Source organism: Portunus trituberculatus, chromosome 9 (assembly GCF_017591435.1).
Source record: "Portunus trituberculatus isolate SZX2019 chromosome 9, ASM1759143v1, whole genome shotgun sequence".
In the NCBI taxonomy this organism is placed as follows: Eukaryota; Metazoa; Arthropoda; class Malacostraca; order Decapoda; family Portunidae; genus Portunus; species Portunus trituberculatus.
Window position 1 is genome coordinate 9073857 of NC_059263.1, and position 22224 is coordinate 9096080.

General features: G+C 43.1%; 3 protein-coding genes across 3 annotated transcripts; all 3 read right to left on the reverse strand.

The window, feature by feature from the left end:
- Positions 1-3799: 3799 nt before the first annotated feature.
- Positions 3800-5097, reverse strand: LOC123501312. The gene is made up of 3 exons (XM_045250076.1): positions 5000-5097; positions 4821-4877; positions 3800-4413 (listed from the first exon to the last, which is right to left on the reverse strand). Exons 1-3 carry the CDS (start codon positions 5009-5011, stop codon positions 4090-4092), a joined length of 393 nt encoding a protein of 130 aa, XP_045106011.1. The 5' UTR covers positions 5012-5097; the 3' UTR covers positions 3800-4089.
- Positions 5098-8936: 3839 nt separating this feature from the next.
- On the reverse strand, positions 8937-10888 carry LOC123501314 (filaggrin-2-like). Its single transcript, XM_045250077.1, has 3 exons — positions 10830-10888; positions 10615-10677; positions 8937-10359 (listed from the first exon to the last, which is right to left on the reverse strand). The coding sequence occupies exons 1-3, from the start codon at positions 10839-10841 to the stop codon at positions 9262-9264; spliced, it is 1173 nt and encodes a 390-aa protein (XP_045106012.1). The 5' UTR covers positions 10842-10888; the 3' UTR covers positions 8937-9261.
- Positions 10889-20225: 9337 nt separating this feature from the next.
- On the reverse strand, positions 20226-21946 carry LOC123501315 (pro-resilin-like). The gene is made up of 3 exons (XM_045250078.1): positions 21891-21946; positions 21692-21745; positions 20226-21496 (listed from the first exon to the last, which is right to left on the reverse strand). The coding sequence occupies exons 1-3, from the start codon at positions 21924-21926 to the stop codon at positions 20408-20410; spliced, it is 1179 nt and encodes a 392-aa protein (XP_045106013.1). The 5' UTR covers positions 21927-21946; the 3' UTR covers positions 20226-20407.
- Between the last annotated feature and the right edge of the window lie 278 nt (positions 21947-22224).

The following is a 22224-nucleotide window of genomic DNA, read 5'->3' on the forward strand; positions in this document are numbered from 1 at the left end:
TGCAACCCCAAACAGATATGCAATACATGAGTTTAGAGTAAAACAAAGTATAATATAGAATTATCATGGATTCGAGAGTAAGGTTATGTCTAATACGATACATGATTCCTGCAGTTTTAGATAGAGTAATAGTTAAATTAACAATATGCTCCCTCCAATTCAAATGATCATCAATTATTACCCCTAGAAATTTTGTTGTGTGGACACGATGAACAATATTCAGATCCAGCATTACAGGAGCCAGCTCAAATGATAACGATCTATTTTGAAATAACATGACATTAGTTTTGTTAACATTTAAATTTAACTTGTTAGCCTTGATCCAATTATTGATGTGATTCAGAACCTGAGATAATTTAAAGTGGAGAGAATGAAGGTCATTACCTGTGACAATAAGGCTTGTGTCATCGGCATACATAGTGAAATGGACATTGTTAGTAGAATTAATTATGTCATTTATATAAATAAAAACAGAATAGGGCCCAGTATAGAACCTTGAGGTACACCATATTTTATAGATTTATAATCAGAATAAACACCATTACAAAATACAAATTGCTTGCGCCCAGTTAGATAGCTTTCAATTAAGTTATATGCAGGTCCCCTCAAACCAATATTTTTATTATTTAGCAAGTAAAATATGATGACTTAAGGAATCAAAAGCTTTCGAGATATCTAAGAAAACAGCAGCAACATGAGACTTCTTATCTAATTCAGAGTAAACCTTTGAAACAAAATGTAACAGGGCAGATTGAGTTGAATATTTTTTTTCTGAAACCAAATTGAGAACTCGACAATAGATTATTATTCTCCAAAAAATTAGTAAGTCTAAATGCAATAGCTTTTTCGTATATCTTACTGATGACAGGAAGAATTGATATAAGCCTATAATTATTAATATTAGATTTACAGCCTGATTTGTACAATGGTAAAGATTTAGCAATTTTTAACTTGTCAGGAAATATGCCATAACGAAAAGATAAATTTATTAAGTGAGAGAGAGAGGTCGAAATATGGTTTATAGTTTGCTTTAATATGGTTGCAGTAAACTCATCATAACCAGCAGAGTTTGATTTTAATGAATTAATATACCCTTTAATTTCTAACGCGTCACAGGGGAATAAATATAAGGAGAACACAGATGATTGATTAAGATAACTACTAAAGTCTCTAGTAGCATCAGAGTCGATGGTATTATTCATTGTATTGTCAACAATATTAATAAAATGATTGTTGAATGCATTAGCAGTGTCACAGTCTGGAATAGACTCAAGGTTAATAGACTTATCAGATTGTTTCCCTCGTCCCAAAATTTCATTAATTATTTTCCATGATTCTTTAGTATTACCTTGATTGTTTTTGAGTTGTCTTTTATGATACTCATTCTTAGCATTTCTTAGTAATAATGTTAAAAATTCTATATTTTTATACCTATTTCTGTAAGTAAGTGGTCATTTAATAGATAATTTAGCGAGTCTGTTTTTCTTTAATACTATTTATTAACCCAGATGTTAAATAAGAAGTAGTATTCTTAATTTTGTTCTTAATACACTTAAATGGAAAGTTATTCTGAAAAATATTATTAATTTTGTCAGAGAAAATATTAAATGCTGAATTAGGGCAGTCACTCCGAAGTACATCATCCCAACCCAGCCGCGCTACACCATCCACGAAGGTCCTCATGTTTCTAGAGCTGAACATTCTCCTGAACACTCGGCTCGCAGGCTGAGTCGGGGTGATGCACACTTGGAAACGGGAAACAACTGGAAAGTGGTCAGAGATGTCAGTATATATAATATAATTATCTATGTTACCCTCAGTTTGACTGGACCAAATATGATCGATAAGTGAAGTAGCATTATTGGCAACTCTGGTAGACTTCGTAGTTGTTGGTAACAAAGAAAAGTTAAACATTAAATTTCTAAACTCATTAACATGATTATTGTGATTATAAAGATTAATATTCCAGTCACCAAAGAAATACACAGCTTTATAGTTGTCACTACTAATGCATTCAAGAATATTGTACATAGCATTAATAAAATCAGGAAAATTACCATTAGGTGGTCGGTAAACAGATGCTAAAAAATACTTTTGATTACCATCTTTAGCCCTGACACACACACACTCCAAAAAGGGCTCACATAAACATAAGTCCCGTAACAACACCGAGGTGTACACCTCACGCACATACATAACACCACCACCACCATGTCTGTTGCGGTGCATCGCGTGCATGGAGTAATTAGGTATTTTGAAAAGAGGTGCAAGATCAGTATCAAGTCGCGTTTCTGAAAAAACCAATAACATCAAAAACAATATTACTAATGCTTAGAATCTGATCTGAGAATTTTTGAAGATTCGACGACACACTGGCAATATTCATAGTTAAAATGGTAAATGTTTGTTTGTTATCAATAGGAAAATTATCGTCCATTGTTAAATATTGTGAATTAGGAATGCGTATATCATTTAAATTATTTAGAAAAACATTAACACTAGTGTCATCATATCTATCATACTCAAAATCAAAGGGATGTACATTAAATTGGTCTAAAATAGGCATGGTATTGCCATCATTTTGATTTACAACAACTCTAGAAATCTCATCATCAACATTGTGGAAAGGAAAATGCGCCATCAGAATGATTAGTTAATTATATAATCTTTCATATAAAAAGATAATAAAAACAAAAAAGGTAGTTATAATTGGAAGTCTTAACCGTAACAGTACAGTAAAAGTAGTAAATATGGAAGAGGTTAACAAATAGCATCAATAAGACTGAGGTAGTAATTATTGTAGTTGTTGTTCTAGTAGTAGTAGTAGTAGTAGTAGTAGTAGTAGTAGTAGTAGTAGTAGTAGTAATAGTAGTAGTAAGCGAGGCCACAACTCCTCGAGTTACATCCCGTACCTATTTACTGGTAGGTGAACAGGGGCCATACATTAAGAGGCTTGCCCATTTGCCTCGCCGCCTCCGGGACTCGAACCCGGATCCTCTCGAGTGTGAGTCGAGCGTGCTAACCACTACACTACGCGGTGTGTGTGTGTGTGTGTGTGTGTGTGAGAGAGAGAGAGAGAGAGAGAGTGTGTGTGTGTGTGTGTGTGTGTGTGTGTGTGTGTGTGTGTGTGTGTGTGTGTGTGTGTGTGTGTGTGTGTGTGTGTGTGTGTGTGTGTGTGTGTGAGAGTGAGTGAGAGTGTGTGTGTGTGTGTGTGTGTGTGTGTGTGTGTGTGTGTGTGTGTGTGTGTGTGTGTGTGTGTGTGTGTGTGTGTGTGTGTGTGTGTGTGTGTGTGTGTGTGTGTGTGTGTGTGTGTGTGTGTGTGTGTGTGGACATTTTAAAAGAAGATGTAAAAGTTCCGGGGATTTCTATGAAGGAGTGGTTTGGGGTGTACATGACTCAGCGGCTGTGGAGCAAGGCTGTCTGCGAGAAGGAAGAGGAACACAAAGGAAGAGCAAACACCAGCACTGATTGTGGCCTTTACAAGGTTGCCTGTGATAACCTACACTGCTTGATAGTGTAAAGAGAAGGAGGATAGAGGAGGAGAAAGAAGAGGAGAGATGAGTCAGGAGGAAGCGGAAGAGCCTTAAGATGAGGAACAGGAGGAAGAAGAAGAGGAGAAGGAGGAAGATTAGGAGGAGTAAGATATGAACGTGTATGGAGAAGGAGGAATAGGAAGAAAAAAATGTGACAACTTAGAAGAGGCAAAAGCAAAGATTTTTTTTTTTTTTTTTTTTTTTTTCAAGAAGATGAGGAGGAAGAGAAGGAGGATGCGAGCTCTGAGGGAAGTAAAAAATCAAGCTTTCATTTGAGTATTTTTTATAGTAAAGATATACATTTTGCATTACATGACTAGTGCGTGGTGCTGGTGACGGTGGTGACGACGGTGACGGTGACGCAGGATGAAATGGTGAAGGAGTGCTGATGACGTGCAGAAAAACATTAGTACGAAGCGTAAACATGGAGTAACATAACACATACGCCTACACCAGGTAAAGCATCCATCCTGTCAATACTTGTACCGTTACCTGTACCTGTACCACAAGAACCCGTTGATGCTGCAGCTTAACGATTAATCTGTAAATCAATCAGTCAGTCAGCTTCGATCGCCGTATTCATTCGAGTCTTCCCTGACCTGTAGCGGCCCCGCCTCTCGCCACGCTCAGGACTGTCGTGGAACCTCTCGTCACTGCCGTAGTGGGCCCTGTCGTACTGCACGTCGGCCACGAAGCCAGAGTTGCCGTCCACGTAGTAGTACACCTTCTGCATGGTGCCGTCAGGAAGGTGCACGTAGAAGGAGCCGTCGATGCGCCCCCCGTTCCGAGACTCCTGCTTGCCGTGGCTGTTGCCGTAGTTATCCTGCACGCCGTAGTGGTACTCATACTGAGGGTCGTCCCGGTACCCGTCATAGTGGTTCTGCAGGAAGAGGAAGGGTCATTAGAGAGGTGCCTTGGTGTGTGTCGGTGGGCAGAGCAGCGGTGTGGTCGTAGTAATAACAGGCTGGGAAGTTTCTACTCATTGTCCTGTGTTATGTTTGTCAGCGTAGCTCCTCATGCTCTGGAGTGCAAGGTTCATGAATCTATCACTGTTCCCGCTGAATCTTCCGTTTTCTTTGGTTGGAGTGACGCGGCCACTCTGTCTGGTGGGTCTGGGTACTTGTGGCCTTTGCGTCATGGTGCGTCAGCCTGTACAGCAAGTCTCGGGGAAACAAGCGCCTTCAGATGAGTGTAGGCGATGTGTGGAACCCAGGGATCAGACGTCCTTCGTCAGTGTCAGGAAGCCCCATGACTCCCCTCCAGGCGAAGATGTGGCAAAGTACTTACCTCTCGGGACCGTCCATCGGCGGCGGTGGTTGCCAACAGGGCCAGGAGGAGGAGCACCTGTGGGAGGAGGAGGACAATTAGTGGAGTGGTGGAGGGGAAGGTGGGAGAAGTGAGGGACACTTACAGGCAATATTTGAAAAATGCAGGAGGATGACGGCGAGACTGTGACGGTGCGGTACCTTGGTGGTCATTGTGCTGTGACGGCAGAAGAGGTTGTGACGAACGTGAGAGGCAGAAGGAATTTATATGAGAGTTCAGTCAGAGCCGGCAACCGGTGTCTCCGGTTCTTATAGGAATAGTAAAGCGCAGGAATAATTTTGCTTTCAGTAAGTGGCACTGCGCGGCCTTGTGTCCTGGATCTAGACGTCTACATTCAGGTTAGGCAGTGAAAGAAGACTTTTTTCCTCACCAGAACCGGCTGTGGTGATGCAGGTGGTTGGCGGCGCGGCGAGGTGATAGGGTGAGATCCTCTTCAGCAGCTCACCGAACCGGCTTACTTGGTCTAAGGCCAATAAACTCTGTATGAATCTTCTTTTTGCCAGACCTACAATATGTAAATGATTCTCAAGACCTTTCGTGTTCAGTCTGCGTGCGACTCCTTGATTTGTGAGCCTCGATCCTCGGCCCACTCCACAAAGATAGGCTCGGACCTTTCTCCTCGCGCCCGCTAACAAGGCCGGTGTTGTAGGTCAATATTTGTCTACGTTGTATGCTTGGAACTGTAGTGGTGGTGGTGGTGGTACTGGTGGTGGTACTGGTGGTGGTACTGGTGGTGGTGATGATGGTGGTGGTGGTGGTGGTGGTGGTGGTGGTGGTAATGGTGGTGGTAGTATTGTTTTGTTTATGTTTTGGAGATATTTGGAGTGTTTGAACAGTGATGGTTGTTGTAATGTGTTATACGTATGTGATCATTGTGGTATGAGAGAGAGAGAGAGAGAGAGATGAAAGTCACACTAGTTTTTTTTTTCATATCTCCCTCTCATACATACTTTCTCGAAATGCAATGAACTTCTGTCACATTTTGAGCCTCACAGGTACACCGTCATTACCTGAAAGTGGCGCCCAGGACAGGAAATGGTGTGTGTGTGTGTGTCTAAAAGTTCACTGCAGTTCAGCATCAAGGTGATACAAATGTTATGAGACAGACTTTTAAAACCTTCCTCTGTGTCCCTTTGTAATGTTCAGTTAATCCTGACCACATTCTCTTCGGCCGTTGTGTTCAGGAAGTGTTGCCATTCCTGAGCTCTCCAATACATAACGCGTTGCTATTGTATCTTGTTTTCATTTATAAAGAGAGGGTTAATGTTACTGGTAGCGGATCTTGGCCTCTTTAATAATTCTGTGCCATATGACCATCTTAACCCCTTCAGTACTGGAACGCATTTCTACCTTGAGTTTTGGGTATGATTAGACGATTTTATTGACTTTATTGACATTAGGAAGGGTCTATGAAGGTCAGAAGATTAATGGCCACAGTCTTCACTATTTTAATCTGTACATGAGTGTCTGAAGCTGTACAAAATCACTAAATAATAACCAGAATGAATAGGAAAACACGTCATGGTACTGAAGGGTATAAAGCGACACACACACACACACACACACACACACACACACACACACACACACACACACACACACACACACACACACACACACACCGCGTAGTGTAGTGGTTAGCACGCTCGACTCACAATCGAGAGGGCCGGGTTCGAATCCCGGCGCGGCGAGGCAAATGGGCAAGCCTCTTAACGTGTAACCCCTGTTCACCTAGCAGTAAATAGGTACGGGATGTAACTCGAGGGGTTGTGGCCTCGCTTTCCCGTTGTGTGTTGATGTGGTCTCAGTCCTACCCGAAGATCGGTCTATGAGCTCTGAGCTCGCTCCGTAATGGGGAAGACTGGCTGGGTGACCAGCAGACGACCGAGGTGAATTACACACACACACACACACACACACACGGGTACACAAGTTTTTTTTCTATTATTTAAGCCTGAACTCCTTCAATACCGAGACGCATTTTTCTATGAGTTTGGGTGTGATTAGACGATTTTATTTGCCTTAGGAAGGGTCTGTGGAGGTCAAAAGATAAATGGCCACAGTCTTTACTCTTTTAATCCCCACATAAGTATCTGAAACTGTATAAAATCGCCAATGAATATGAAAATGTGTCCCAGTACTAAGATGACGCCAGGTATAGATAACTATCTCAAAAGCGTCGAAATTCTTACAAGTAACAAATAGAACAGGAGAAAAGAGGATAAGCACTATTATATATACTACACATATGAAGACACCACCAGCCCAGTGTACAAGTAAGCAAGAGTGAGGTGAACAACAAACTCTAAGCTATAACTAATACAGGAAAAAACTGAAGAAGTACTAAAATAATGTAAGCGCGAACACAATACCAGACCAATGCATAGCAGGTAAAAAGTAAGAAATAGGGAGGTAAACAGCACACACACACACACACACACACACACACACACAGTATCAGGAACAGCGCTCGCCTCTCACTGTCTTTCTCCCCCTGCACCGGCACTGGACGCCACACGGGAGGCGGTAAGCAAAGCCCCGCCTCTCACGCAAGAAAAAGCCAACACAAGGTCACAAGAACCGTCACCACTTACCCCGTGCCTCGGTGCCTCGGTTACCACTTTTTGTTAGTCTCCGGTTAAGTGCATGATCCTTTCTCCTCCGCCTTCTTCTCCGCTAATGCTCACTTCTCGATGATGTAAATTGGAAGTTGTGTGTGTGTGTGTGTAATTCAACTCGGTCGTCTGCTAGTCACCCAGCCAGCCTTCCCCATTACGGAGCGAGCTCACAGCTCATAGACCGATCTTCGGGTAGGGCTGAGACGTGTGTGTGTGTGTGTGTTTCACTGTTTGATCTGCTGCAGTCTCTGACGAGACAGCCAGACGTTACCCTACGGAACGAGCTCAGAGCTCATTATTTCCGATCTTCGGATAGGCCTGAGACCAGGCACACACCACACACCGGGACAACAAGGTCACAAATCCTCGATTTACATCCCGTACCTACTCACTGCTAGGTGAACAGGGGCTACACGTGAAAGGAGACACACCCAAATATCTCCACCCGGCCGGGGAATCGAACCCCGGTCCTCTGGCTTGTGAAGCCAGCGCTCTAACCACTGAGCTACCGTGTGTGTGTGTGTAAGTAAGTAAGTAAGTATAGTTTATTGCCATTTTTAAGGAATACAGGCAGATTTACAATCAAGAAATATGTCAGGCATGGGCTGTTGAGTCGGAACTCCTAAGACAAACGGTTTTAATTGAAAATTATATGCAGTGAGAGCAGAAAAATAGTTTTATATAATTCTAATGTGTGTGTGTGTGTGTGTGTGTGTGTGTGTGTGTGTGTGTGTGTGTGTGTGTGTGTGTGCTGAAATTACTGTGTAGATCATTTTTCTAGGAAGTGATAATGGCCATGTTAACAATGTGTTATTATCAAACTTAGTATTCTCAACAACAACAGATCCATTTTCACCTTGACGCCGAGTTGCTGCCCCATGCCACACGATGGAAGGGAAGCTAAAGAATATGTTAATAAATAAAGACAATAACTGACTCAAAGAAAACGAATCTTATGGGAAACTTTACAATAACGCGGCGGGTGTCAAGTGAGAGAGGTAAAAGGTTAGCACGCACAGAACCTTCTCCTCACTGGACAGGGAACAGGGCAGCACTTGTCAGCCTGTGTTAGCTGAGCATGGGCAGTACACGCAGGGCCTCCTCAGACTCACTTGTCACTCCTGCCGCTGCGTGAGAAGGCTTGTTCATGAAGGTTTAATGTGTCATAGAGAAGATGCCTCACTTTTACTGGCTGTGGTGGCAGAAATAGTAGTAGTAGGAGTAGTAGTAGTAGTAGTAGTAGTAACAGCAACAGCAGTCGTAGCAGTAGTAACAATTGTGAAAAGATCATTGATATTGAAACACCTGTGCCAGTGTTGTGGAGGAGGAACAGCAGGCGTGGCTCTCACCAGTCACGCTTGCACAACCATTCCGGCTTTTTTGTACATTTGGTGTTTTGGTTTTCTGAAACCTGTTCCTGCTAAAGGGTACAATAGCACCACTGATTATAATCTCATTGTTTTTGTTCGCTGTTTATCGAGTTTTCATTGTTTTTAAGGTCAGCGGAAAATTAAAGTTTTTTTTTTTTTTTTTTTTTTTTTTGCATGTTTATCACAATCGTACATCTTCATTACACAGATGACAACCAATGATACCGATGAACACATTTGTCGAACAGTGTGCTTACAGATGCGTAGTGTTGTTCTTTTTCGTAAGTGGTGCAAGGCATGAAGGATACAAGCAGATGAAGGGCGAGGAGCCAGATACTCGTGCAGTGACATGCTGGTTGCGACGGATGATATGACAAGTACTGGTCAAGGTGACATCACTGGCGGGTTCCCGCGTTACTTACGAATGTCATAGGCAGGACTGTAGAGGATCTGTGGCTGGTAGCTGTCCAGGAAGAAACCTTCACCAGACCTTCTGCCTGAACGGAATCGTCGGAACTCTCCCGAGCCTTCCCGAGACCGTGACTCACCTGACCCACCAGACCCGTAGCTGCTACCAGACTCATCAGACTCACGGGAGCCTGAGTTGAAGCGGGACTCGTCAGATCCTCGGCGACCGAATCCAAACCTGGACTCCCCTGACTCACGAGAGTCCGAGTTGAATCTGGACTCATCGGATCCACGGCGACGAAATCCAAACCTGGACTCACCTGACTCACGAGAGTCCGAGTTGAATCTGGACTCATCGGATCCGCGGCGACGAAATCCAAACCTGGACTCACCTGACTCACGAGAGTCCGAGTTGAATCTGGACTCATCGGATCCGCGGCGACCAAATCCAAACCTGGACTCACCTGACTCACGAGAGTCCGAGTTGAATCTGGACTCATCGGATCCGCGGCGACCAAATCCAAACCTGGACTCACCTAACTCACGAGAGTCCGAGTTGAATCTGGACTCATCGGATCCGCGGCGACCAAATCCAAGCCTGGACTCACCTGACTCACGGGACTCACGAGAGCGTGAGTTGAAGCGGGACTCATCTGATCCACCAGAACCAAACCTAGATTCATCTGACTCACGGGACCGCGAGTTGGAGCGGGATTCGTCAGAACCTCGGGAACCAAAACTGAATCTGGACTCGTCTGATCCACCAGAACCAAAACCGAACCTGGACTCGCCCGAATCATGAGAGCCTGCTCGGTAGACTGGTCTTCGGTATCCTTGGGACTCGTAGGAGCCAGAGTCGTAGTGAGCCTCGCCCTCGTAGCTGACGTCGGCCACGTAGCCAGAATAGCCGTCCACCACGTACTTGATCTTCTGCCGGCGGCCGTCCGGCAGGTGGTTGTAGTAGAATCCTTCAGTGAGATCGCCGTCACGTTTCTCTTCGTGACCGAAGTCGTTGCCGTAATCATCCTTGACGTTGTAATTATAAGCATATCGGGGCTCCTCGGACTCGTAGGACTCATGGGACCTGGGGGATTCGTAGGGATCCTGGAAGGAAGGGAAGTGGACGGTTAGAGTGTAGTGGCAGTCTTGGCGGTGGTCGTCATTTCCACGAAGTCAAGTCACAGTTTGTATCCTGAATTTCGCCTTGTAGGCGCAGCCAGTGAAGGAAGTCCTGTAGGAGAGCATGCCGTGTTGTAACGTGCCGTAGTTTGTCAGAGTGGTGCGTCCTTACTGCCAGTAAGTCTTAATTCACACGGTGGGTCTTGGTCCTTTGGGCGACAGAAGCGGTGCGATACTTACATCGTGATCGTGAATCGGTCCTTCGGCGGCGGTGGCTGCCACCAGTGCCACGAGGAGGAGCACCTGTGTGGAGGAGAGGGTTAGTGAGGCAGGCACGGCAGCAGGTGAGGATAGTGATGGGTATAGCCAGGGCGGGCCTTGAGTTCCCAAGACATCCGTATACACAAAATAATCGCAGGAGTGGAGTGGATAAGGTGCGACAGTGCAGTGCTTACCTTGGCGGTCATTGTGCTGTGGAGGTGGTCGAGTTGGTTGTGAGTATCTACTGTTTGTGAACAAGTATTTATACTCGGCGGGGACGCTGGTTGCCTCGTTCTTGTATGACTGGCGAAAACCGGAATGAGTCGGAAGCAGGATGATCATAGTAATTTTTCCCTTGTAAAACTAATAATTAACAGGACGAAATGTCACGGTACTATGATTATTATATTTTTTTCCTTTTTAGTTTATTTATGTCAGCAGGTTAGCTTATTTAGATGTGACCTGAAGAGGCGGCTTAGAGAAGAATGTAGCAGTATATTTGTAGCACGGGTTAGTGGGGCTTCTGTACCCTCACTTTTTAGTACTCTCTGGACCCTCTGTGTGTGTGTGTGTGTGTGTGTGTGTGTGTGTGTATGTGTGCGTATCCATATCACCAGCAGTAAAAGAACATATAGCAATCAAACATAATTATATATCAAAATTTGTTCTATAAGGAAGTGTACAGCTGATCCTCAGAAAGTACAAGTGTTCGTTACGTGCTTTGTGTCACCTGTGTATGAGCGTGAGTCAGGTGTTGGTATAGACGTCAAACCTGTCTTCAAACCGTACAACTGAGCCCTGAAAGGAAGGAGGTACGAAAAAACAGCCCCTTTACCTGTACAGCATAGTGAGCGAGAGTTACTTCGCCTTTCATTGACCGTCTCGCTGCTCTATAGATGGCGCTAATCCTCTTGCTAGCGAGTGAGTGATTTGGGTTATGGGGCAGCAATATTTCGGTCATATGGCTGAATATCCTGACACATTCAATACCTGACGGAGAAAAGTGCTATAGTATGGAGTATAGAAATTAATATACAGTTCAGTGTTCCTTTTTAATGTGTATTTTGAGATATCTGTTCAGTTTCATTCGTGTCATTGATACGATACTTTCAAATGTCCGAGATACTTTCCTTTTAGTATGTCGGAGGGGGGGGGGAAGTAATGAGAATGGGTAATAAAACGAATATATAAAAGGTGCCTCGTGGACAAGTTTGTTGACCTAAGCTGTGTGTTATACATGGTGATCTCTCCAGGAAAAGAAAGTAATATATGAATGACTTGCAAAGAAATATGTTACACCGTTTTTCTTTGCGTTTTTTCCTGTTTTTTGAGCGCGTTAGTGTGACCAGAGCTGGCAAAGATGAAGGGTTTGTTTGCTTTTTAGTGTGGCTATAAATACCTTCTTATGGTTGTAAAGTGCTAAGGTAGTGATTTTTATTGCTTTATTAGATTGGTGTAGCATTATGTGTTTATATAGGTGTGTCTATCTATCTATTTATCTATCTATCTTCTTTTTCTTTCTCTTTCCTTCTTTTCTTATTTCTATCTATCTATATGTCTATGTATCTATTTGTTTATTTATTTATCTATCTGTCTTCTTTTTCTTTCTCTTTCCTTCTTTTTGTTATTTTTATCTATCTATATGTCTATGTATCTATTTACCTTTTTGTCTATCTGGATGTCTTTTTATCGTTCTATCAACCCATCTTTCTGTTTATCTACGTATATGTTTATTAGTCTATCTATCTATCTATCTATCTATCTATCAATACAGTGTTCTTTGCTTCCCTATACAGTGCTTTTATCCTTTTATCTGTCTATCTACATACCACACTATCTATCATGTCTGTCTACCTGTTTGTCTATCAATCAGTCAGTGTATCCACCATTTCACTCATCCACTAGTCTATTCATCTAGTACTCAATCTGTCTCATCTATCCGTGTGTACCGCTTCAAGGCAGATCAGTCCGTGTCACTTTTCAATGAGCTCTTTTTCACCCACGTGTTGTAACAGTGGGACTATTGGTGTCACTTCTGTAATGAGGCTGAGTGCTTCTCCCGCCTCGCATCTTCGTTAATGTTAAGGGTGACGGTAAGAACCAGCCTCGTTTTTTAGCTTATCGTCAACAATATTGCGTGGGAAAAAAAAATATATTAGAAAGTTTTAATTTTATTTCCATTAGCTTACTTTTTTTTTTTTTTGTAGTTAGGTGTTATTGTTATTGTTGTTGCTATTTTTGTATTTTTTATCTCATTATTGACTTCTGGTGGGGATAAAATGTTAGAAAGTTATGTTATTATTGTTACCAAGATTACTGTTTGATCATTTTAGCCTTTTCGTTTCATTTGGGTGATATTGCTGTTATTGTTGTTGTTATTGTTATTGTTAAGACATTCAGACAAGTTGGAGGAGGAGAAGGAGATGAAGAGAATTCCCCTGAAGAAGCACCAACGAAACTAGTCAGGAATAAACTCACCTCCCTACACCTGTTTCTCTTCACCTCCTCCTCCTCCTCCTCCATTATTGTTATTGTTATTATTTTTACCCCATTGTTGACTTCAGCTGGGGGAAAATGTTAGGAAGTCTTGTTATTATTGTTACCATGATTACTGTTTGATCATTCTACTCTTTTTCTTTCAGTTAGATATTGTTGTTATTGTTGCTGTTGTTTTACCTCATCGTTGGTTTCCTGGGGGTGAAATTAGAAAGTCTTGTTATTATAGTTACTCTGATTACGTTAGCCTTATTATTTCAGTTTGGTGTTATTGTTGTTGTTATCGTTCGTATTACTGAACCCAATTTGCTGCCTTCATGTCCCTTGGTAGTGTGTGTCCTTAGTTACGTACATGATTAGTGGAGTGTTACTTTCTTAAGGCGTTCATGCGTACGTGATTCTTTTATTTCAAGTTTTTTTTTTTTTTCATCTGATTTTTTGGGGGGCTATATTTTTTATTAATTTATTTGGTTTACTTATTTTCCATTTTCTTTATTTGTTGATTTAGTTTATGAGGACTTTTTTGTTTTTAAGTATGCTGCCTACAAATTAACCCCTTCAGTACCATGACGTGTCTGTTTAGTGATTTTACACAGCTCCAGAAACTTATGTGGGGATTCAAATAGTGACGACTCTGGCCATTAACATTCTGATCTCCATGGACCCTTCCTAATGTCAATGAAATCGTCTAATCGTAAACAAATCTCAAGGTAAAAAATGTGTCCCAGTACTGAAGGTGTTAACGTCGATAATGGAATCACGTATCCTTTCTAACTGACGATACCTTTTTTTTTTTTTTTTTCTTTATGTTTTTATATATTTACACATTTACTTCAATTAATTACATATTCAATTATTTTTATCTTATTTCTTGACGTCATGGTAACACAGAACACTTCACCTGAAAACTAGAATCGCGCCCCTCTCACTCTGCAACACTCCCACAAAGAAAACTAGAATCACGCCCCTCCCACTCAGCAACACTGTAACAAAGAAAACTAGAATCACGCCCCTCCCACTCTGCAACACTTCCACAAGAATTGAAGGGGGTGAAGCATAATACAATCGTGGAAATACAGAATACTCGCACATCAAAGAAACATCATGCAAGATTTTTTTTTTTTTATGTATAAGAGAAGCCCAGCCAAGGGTACCAAAATATAAAAAAAGAAAATAAAAAGTAAGTATCTGTAATGTTAGCATGTAAGTACCTGTAATATTAGCATGTAAATAAGGTTAGAGGAGGTGAGGAGTGCTGGTTCTCTAAATCAAAATAAAGAGTTACCCATAATTCTTTTCAATAACACTTCTAATAACTTTTGATAATCCTGTTCTTTTCTTTTTCTTTAAGTTCAATATTTACCATTTCATAAGGAGCTGAGGTGGTTCTCTAAATAAAAGTAAAGAGTTAACCAAAATTCTTATCAATAACACTTGTAATAATTCTTGATAATCCTCTTCTTTTTCTTTTTTTTCTTAAGTTCAATATTTACCATTTCATAAGGAGCTGAGGTCAAGAACAGTGACATTGCTTTAGAGTGCGTTAGGTAATGGTGGTGGTGGTGGTGGTGGTCTTTGCATCACCATTGTTAGCCTTGCACTTGGCAGGCTGGAGCTTTAGGTATGGTGAAGACGAGCAGACTGGTGTGTTCCATTGAGAAATCACCGTGTTTATCTAACCTTTGCTTCTTGCTCACGTCTGAAGGTGTTCGAGTCAGCTGTTTATTTGCTATTTGCTCCTTTGTACGCTTTTGTTGTTTATATATTCATTCATTCATTCTTTCATTTAGTTTTTATTGATCTAGATTTGTTCTTTATCTATCGAACTGTCTGCCTGTCTGTCTGTCTGTCTATCTATCTTTATCTATCTATCTATTTGTTATTTATGTATCTATTTATCTATCTCATCATTGTATTTAGTTATTCTTTATTTATCTAGATCTATTCTTTATCTATCGAGCGGTCTGTCTGTCCGTCTATCTATCTATCTATCTATATCTCTATCTATTTGTAATTTATGTACTTATTTATCTATCATATCATTGTATTTAGTTTTTTTAGTAATCTAGATCTATTCTTTATCTATCGAGCTGTTTGTCTGTCTGTCTATCTATCTATCTATTTATCTATCCATATTTATCTATGTATTTGTAATTTATGTATTTATTTATCTATCTTATCATTGGATTTAGTTTTTCTTTTCTTTTTTATCTCTTCACTGCTTGATAATGAGAGAATGGCACGTGTTACTTTGCTTCAGTAAGTCAGGGTTGTTTTGCTGGCCTGAGGTGCAGCTTCAGCCAGTGAGAGTTTTGAAATATTCCATCACTCACTGTTTTTGTGAATGATGTCTTGAATATTATCCACTAAACCTGCACTGGTCTCTTTATTATGACCGGGATGAAGTAAAAGCAGTCAAACGGTGAAAGGAGCATTTTTTTTCTCTTTTTTTTTTTTTGTGCAATGAATAAATAGGGTGTAGGCATCACTAATCGGTGTTAATGGTGATGTTTATGTACACGTTTGTTTAAGTTCATTCGCCAATCTTTCTTTAAGTTGAAAGTATTTGGTAGTCTTCTATATCACCTATTTATATCACTCTGTTCCAAAATTGTCAGTGATTCGAGATGTCAGTTCAAATATTTTCAGTGGCAGCATCTCATGACGAACTAGCTCATTGCTGTGTGGATGAGGAATCAGAACCTCTTTACTAATGCCATCTCAGATTACAATAGCTTCCCTTACAATCTGATAATATTTTCTCTCATGCCGCGCCGCAAAGTGAATGTTGTCACGTGGGGGTGTTGGGGATCATAGGGGGTGAGGTCTGAAACCTCCCGTGACTGAAAGCATGCCACCACGCAGCCAACTTCGTCATGATTTCTAACCTACAGGAGAGAGGCAATGTCCTAACCTAACCTACAGGAGAGAGGCAGTGTCCTAACCTAACCTACAGGAAAGAGGCAGTGTCCTAAACTACAGGAGAGAGGCAGTGTCCTAACCTAACCTACAGGAGAGAGGCAGTGTCCTAACCTAACCTATAGGAGAGAGGCAGTGTCCTAACCTAACCTACAGGAGAGAGGCAGTGTCCTAGGAGAGAGGCAGTGTCCTAACCTAACCTACAGGAGAGAGGCAGTGTCCTAACCTACCTACAGGAGAGAGGCAGTGTCCTAACCTAACCTACAGGAGAGAGGCAGTGTCCTAACCTAACCTACAGGAGAGAGGCAGTGTCCTAACCTAACCTACAGGAGAGAGGCAGTGTCCTAACCTAACCTACAGGAAAGAGGTAGTGTCCTAACCTACAGGAGAGAGGCCTAACCTAGGAGAGGGCAGTGTCCTAACCTAACCTACAGGAGAGAGGCAGTGTCCTAACCTAACCTACAGGAGAGAGGCAGTGTCCTAACCTAACCTACAGGAGAGAGGCAGTGTCCTAACCTAACCTACAGGAGAGAGGCAGTGTCCTAACCTAACCTACAGGAGAGAGGCAGTGTCCTAACCTAACCTAGGAGAGAGGCAGTGTCCTAACCTAACCTACAGGAGAGAGGCAGTGTCCTAACCTAACCTACAGGAGAGAGGCAGTGTCCTAACCTAACCTACAGGAGAGAGGCAGTGTCCTAACCTAACCTACAGGAGAGAGGCAGTGTCCTAACCTAACCTACAGGAGAGAGGCAGTGTCCTAACCTAACCTAACCTACAGGAGAGAGGCAGTGTCCTAACCTAACCTACAGGAGAGAGGCAGTGTCCTAACCTAACCTACAGGAGAGAGGCAGTGTCCTAACCTAACCTACAGGAGAGAGGCAGTGTCCTAACCTAACCTACAGGAGAGAGGCAGTGTCCTAACCTAACCTACAGGAGAGAGGCAGTGTCCTAACCTAACCTAACCTACAGGAGAGACAGTGTCCTAACCTAACCTACAGGAGAGAGGCAGTGTCCTAACCTAACCTACAGGAGAGAGGCAGTGTCCTAACCAGTAACCTACCAGTGTCCTAACCTAACCTACAGGAGAGAGGCAGTGTCCTAACCTAACCTACAGGAGAGACAGTGTCCTAACTTAACCTACAGGAGAGAGGCAGTGTCCTAACCTAACCTAACCTAACCTAACCTACAGGAGAGAGGCAGTGTCCTAACCTAACCTACAGGAGAGAGGCAGTGTCCTAACCTAACCTACAGGAGAGAGGCAGTGTCCTAACCTAACCTAACCTACAGGAGAGAGGCAGTGTCCTAACCTAACCTACAGGAGAGAGGCAGTGTCCTAACCTAACCTACAGGAGAGAGGCAGTGTCCTAACCTAACCTACAGGAGAGAGGCAGTGTCCTAACCTAACCTACAGGAGAGAGGCAGTGTCCTAACCTAACCTACAGGAGAGAGGCAGTGTCCTAACCTAACCTACAGGAGAGAGGCAGTGTCCTAACCTAACCTACAGGAGAGAGGCAGTGTCCTAACCTAACCTACAGGAGAGAGGCAGTGTCCTAACCTAACCTACAGGAGAGAGGCAGTGTCCTAGCTTAACCTACAGGAGAGAGGCAGTGTCCTAACCTAACCTAACCTAACCTAACCTACAGGAGAGAGGCAGTGTCCTAACCTAACCTACAGGAGAGAGGCAGTGTCCTAACCTAACCTACAGGAGAGAGGCAGTGTCCTAACCTAACCTACAGGAAAGTCAGTGTCCTAACCTAACCTACAGGAGAGAGGTAGTGTCCTAACCTACAGGAGAGAGGCAGTGTCCTAACCTAACCTATAGGAGAGAGGCAGTGTCCTAACCTAACCTACAGGAGAGAGGCAGTGTCCTAACCTAACCTACAGGAGAGAGGCAGTGTCCTAACCTAACCTACAGGAGAGAGGCAGTGTCCTAACCTAACCTATAGGAGAGGGGCAGTGTCCTAACCTAACCTAACCTACAGGAGAGAGGCAGTGTCCTAACCTAACCTAACCTACAGGAGAGAGGCAGTGTCCTAACCTAACCTACAGGAGAGAGGCAGTGTCCTAACCTAACCCACAAGAGAGAGGCAGTGTCCTAACCTAACCTACAGGAGAGAGGCAGTGTCCTAACCTAACCTAACCTACAGGAGAGAGGCAGTGTCCTAACCTAACCCACAGGAGAGGCAGTGTCCTAACCTAACCTAACCTACAGGAGAGAGGCAGTCCTAACCTAACCTAACCCACAAGAGAGAGGCAGAGTGTCCAGGCATGTGGTAATCGTGTTTGGTCAGCTCACAAGATTGTAACTTTCCAACACTTTTCTATGCAAGAGAGCAAAATCTGGCCAAGGGCAACAAAAACGATTACACACAAAAAAGAGACCCACTTAGATGCCACGGGCAGCCATAAGCACAACAGCAGCAGTGTTCTCAAAAGTATCAAGAGTTCTTTTAACCCCTTCAGTATCATGACGCGTTTCCATTTTCATTGTGCTTATTGTTTGGTGATTTTATACAGCTTCAGAAATATGTGAGGGATTGAAATAGTGAAGACTCTGGCCATTAACCCTCTGATCTCCATAGACCCTTCCTAATAACAATAAAATAATCTAATCGTACACAAATTTCTAGGTAAAAATGTGCCTCAGTACTTAAGGGGTTAACAGTCTTAATGAAATTTTCTGGTAATTTAAAGTCCCGTGGGATTCGAGTGATAGTTAGTGAAGACTGTGCTTAATCTGTTGGAAGAACACTTACAAAGATCTAAGTAATTAAGTGATATTTGAAAATAGTCCTAATTGCACCTCAGAGCAGCCGCAGTGCAGAACTATTTTGTTATTGGTAAAGAAAACACCATATTCCAAAAAATAAAGGAATGAATAAATAATAAGAATATAAATGAATAAATAAAAATTATCCCCTAAACTTTCCCCTTTTGATTTCATTTCCTGCCTTTATTTATTTATTTATTTTTATTTTATTTTTATATATATATATATATATATATATATATATATATATATATATATATATATATATATATATATATATATATATATATATATATATATATATATATATATATATATATATATATATATATATATATATATATATATATATATATATATATATATATATATATATATATATATATATATATATATATATATATATATATATATATTTTTTTTTTTTTTTTTTTTTTATCCTTGACAGGAATATTGTTAAATATCTATTGCTTCACAACCTTCTTTCTGATCGCCAGAATGGATTCCGTCCAGACCACTCTACTTGTGATCTGGCTTTCTTTACTAGTCTTGTCATCCTCTTTTAGGAATTTTGGTGAAACATTTGTTGTTGTCTTTACCGTATCAAGATCATTTGATAGAATCTTGCGCAAAGCTGTGATTTCCAAACTATCATCCTACAGTTTAGATTCTTCCTTCTCTGACTTCATCTTGGGTTTCCTTTGTAACAATGTTATTAATGCTGTGGTTGACGTTCACAGTTCTCCTGTATCTACGAGTATTAACAGTGGTGTTTCCGATGGTCATGTCATGTCACCCACACTCTGCCTATTATACGTCAATGATCTAAGCCAAACTTCTTGTTCTATCCATTTCTGTGCTGATGATACTACCTTGCACTTTTCTACTTTGAACTCGACACAACCTTCCATATAACAATACCTTTTCTTCAATAACGCTCAACTGCCCCCTCTGCTACACTGAACATCCTCGGTCTGTTCTTTATTGATAATCTAATCTGGAAGGTTCACATCTCATCTCTGAATAAAACAGCTCCTATCAAGTTTGTAGGCGTTCCGAGTCGTCACTGTCAACTTAACTCATTTCCCTAGTCAGCTTCCCAATTCTGTTCATGGGCCTTATCCGTCCATGTGTGGAGAGGAGTGGGTTCCACTCATACAGGAAAACTCTTCTATAACAGGCAGAAATACAGTAAGCTGAGAAAAGAGTACTTATGACTGTTTGTAGGTATTGGTACGATTCATTGGCTTTTCACGCTCTGAAGCACTATTGTTATATATCTCAAACGGTGTTTTATGACTGACATGTTGAGAGAGCGGCAGTTTTGGCAGCATTTCACCGCACATTCTCCCAGGCGAGGTCTGAGGTGCAGGCAGGGACTGGGAAAGTGATGGAAGAACAAGAATGCTAATAACAGAATATTTACTGACAGAATAAATATATTTAATTCTTCTACGTAATACAATATATCAATTGAGATCTGATTAAGACAAGACAGGTAATAGGAAGGTATGATGAGGGGCGGAGCGAGGTGTTCCCGCTGCGTTGGCGTTGACTCCTCGTGACTCCGCGAGGGGCGCCGCTGGTCTAGTACTTGTAAGACTCGCCGGACTCACCAGACCCAAAGCCACGGAAGCGACGGTAATATCTCGGCCTGTAGGACCTACGGGAGCCCTGGCCGTACCTGGTGTTGCGGGAGTAGTACCTGGGCCTGTAGTACCTGGGCCTGTAGTACCTGGGCCGGGAGTACCTTGGCCTGTAGTAACCACGGTATTCGCCGGACTCATCGGAACCAAAACCGAATCTGGACTCTCCAGACTCGCCGGATCCAAAGGAGAAACGTGCCCCTCCGTACCTTGGCCTGTAGAACGATCCGAACTCACGGGACTCGTCCGAACCGAATCCAAACCTGGACTCGCCGGACTCACGTGACTCGTCGGAACCAAAGGAGAACCTGGACTCGCCGGACTCACGGGATTCCCTCGAGCCGGAACCAAACCTGTATTCTATGGATTCATCAGAACCGAACCCAAATCTGGACTCGCCAGACTCCAGTGACCCAAAGGAGTACCGTGGCCTGTAGTACCGTGGCCTGTAGTACCGTGGCCCGGAGTATCGTGGCCTGTAGTACCGTGGCCCGGAGTATCGTGGCCTATAGTATCGTGGCGCGCCGTACCTTGGCCTGTAGTACTCTCCGGACTCACGGGACTCGTCTGAACCAAAGGAGAACCTGGACTCTCCTGACTCACGAGACTCCCCAGAGCCAAAGCCAAATCTGGACTCGCCAGACTCGTGTGAGCCGAAGGAGTATCTGGGTCTGTAGTAGCCTGGCCTGTAGTACGATGTGGACTCGTAGGACTCTCCCGATTCATCAGAGCCTGCACGGTAGGTCGGCCTGTAGTGTTCGCCGGACTCGTAGGAGCCAGAGTCGTAGTGAGCCTCGCCCTCGTAGTTGACGTCGGCCAGGAAGCCAGAGTAGCCGTCCACCGCGTAATTGACTGTCTGCAGGCGGCCGTCGGGCAGGTGGTTGTAGTAGGAGCCTTGTGTCACTTCGCCGTATCGCTGCTCCCCGTGGCCGAAATTGTTGCCGTAGTAGTCCTTCACTTGGTAGTTATAATTGTATGCTGGCTCTTCGGACTCGTAAGACTCGTGGGATTCATAGGATTCATCTGAGTCCTGCAAGGAAGCAAAGTGTATTGTTAGTGTCTGGTCGTGGTCGTGGCGGTGGTCGTCATATCGGCAATGTTGAGTCTCCCCCGGCAGCCACAGTCACTCAGGAAGTCACTGGGTACCAGACGCCCTTGAAGGAGTGTGAGCTGCACGGGAGAGCCTCGTGGGCGGTACCCTTCAGCGACTTGATGAGGTACCTACCCCATAGGAAGCCTCGGCGGCGACGGCTGCCACCAGCGCCAGCAGGAGGAGCACCTGTGTGAAGGAGGAAGATGGTTGGTAAGGCGCAACTAAGCAAGATTACGAGTGAGGGCGCACCGAAACAGCCTCGAACTTGTATGCCTATTGACAACATCGGAACATGAACAGACGCTGTAGGTGAAGACAGTCACGTTGTTACCTTGGCAGTCATGGTGCGGTGGTCGAGGAGATGCATGTGTACAGCATCAGTTGGGTACAAACATATATACCCAACAAGGCAGGTGGTTTCCCGAGTTCTTGTCTAACCAGTGAAAGTAAAACGAGACCATTCCCATTGTGCTTGTGGAGATTCTTTAGCAGAAAAAAGCAGATTGGTAGGACCATTTACTATACGTTGTGAACCGGTCTGATGGTTATAGGAGGAAATTGCAACAGAGGGCGTGACCATTGCGGATCAGGTCAGCAGGGCGCGGGGAGTCGCCGCCCCACCCTGTGCATCCCAGTGCGCTCTCACTTGAAGTTGGTGCCTCTAA

Coding starts and splice junctions, on each gene's coding strand:
- LOC123501312 (XM_045250076.1), bottom strand. Junction 4,414..4,820: donor CCGATGGACGGTCCCGAGAG/GTAAGTACTTTG, acceptor CTCTTCCTGCAG/AACCACTATGACGGGTACCG.
- LOC123501314 (XM_045250077.1), bottom strand. Junction 10,360..10,614: donor GACCGATTCACGATCACGAT/GTAAGTATCGCA, acceptor CCTTCCTTCCAG/GATCCCTACGAATCCCCCAG.
- LOC123501315 (XM_045250078.1), bottom strand. CDS start 21,926: ATGCATCTCCTCGACCACCGCACCATGACTGCCAAG. Junction 21,746..21,890: donor ACCGCACCATGACTGCCAAG/GTAACAACGTGA, acceptor TCCTTCACACAG/GTGCTCCTCCTGCTGGCGCT. Junction 21,497..21,691: donor CCGCCGAGGCTTCCTATGGG/GTAGGTACCTCA, acceptor GCTTCCTTGCAG/GACTCAGATGAATCCTATGA.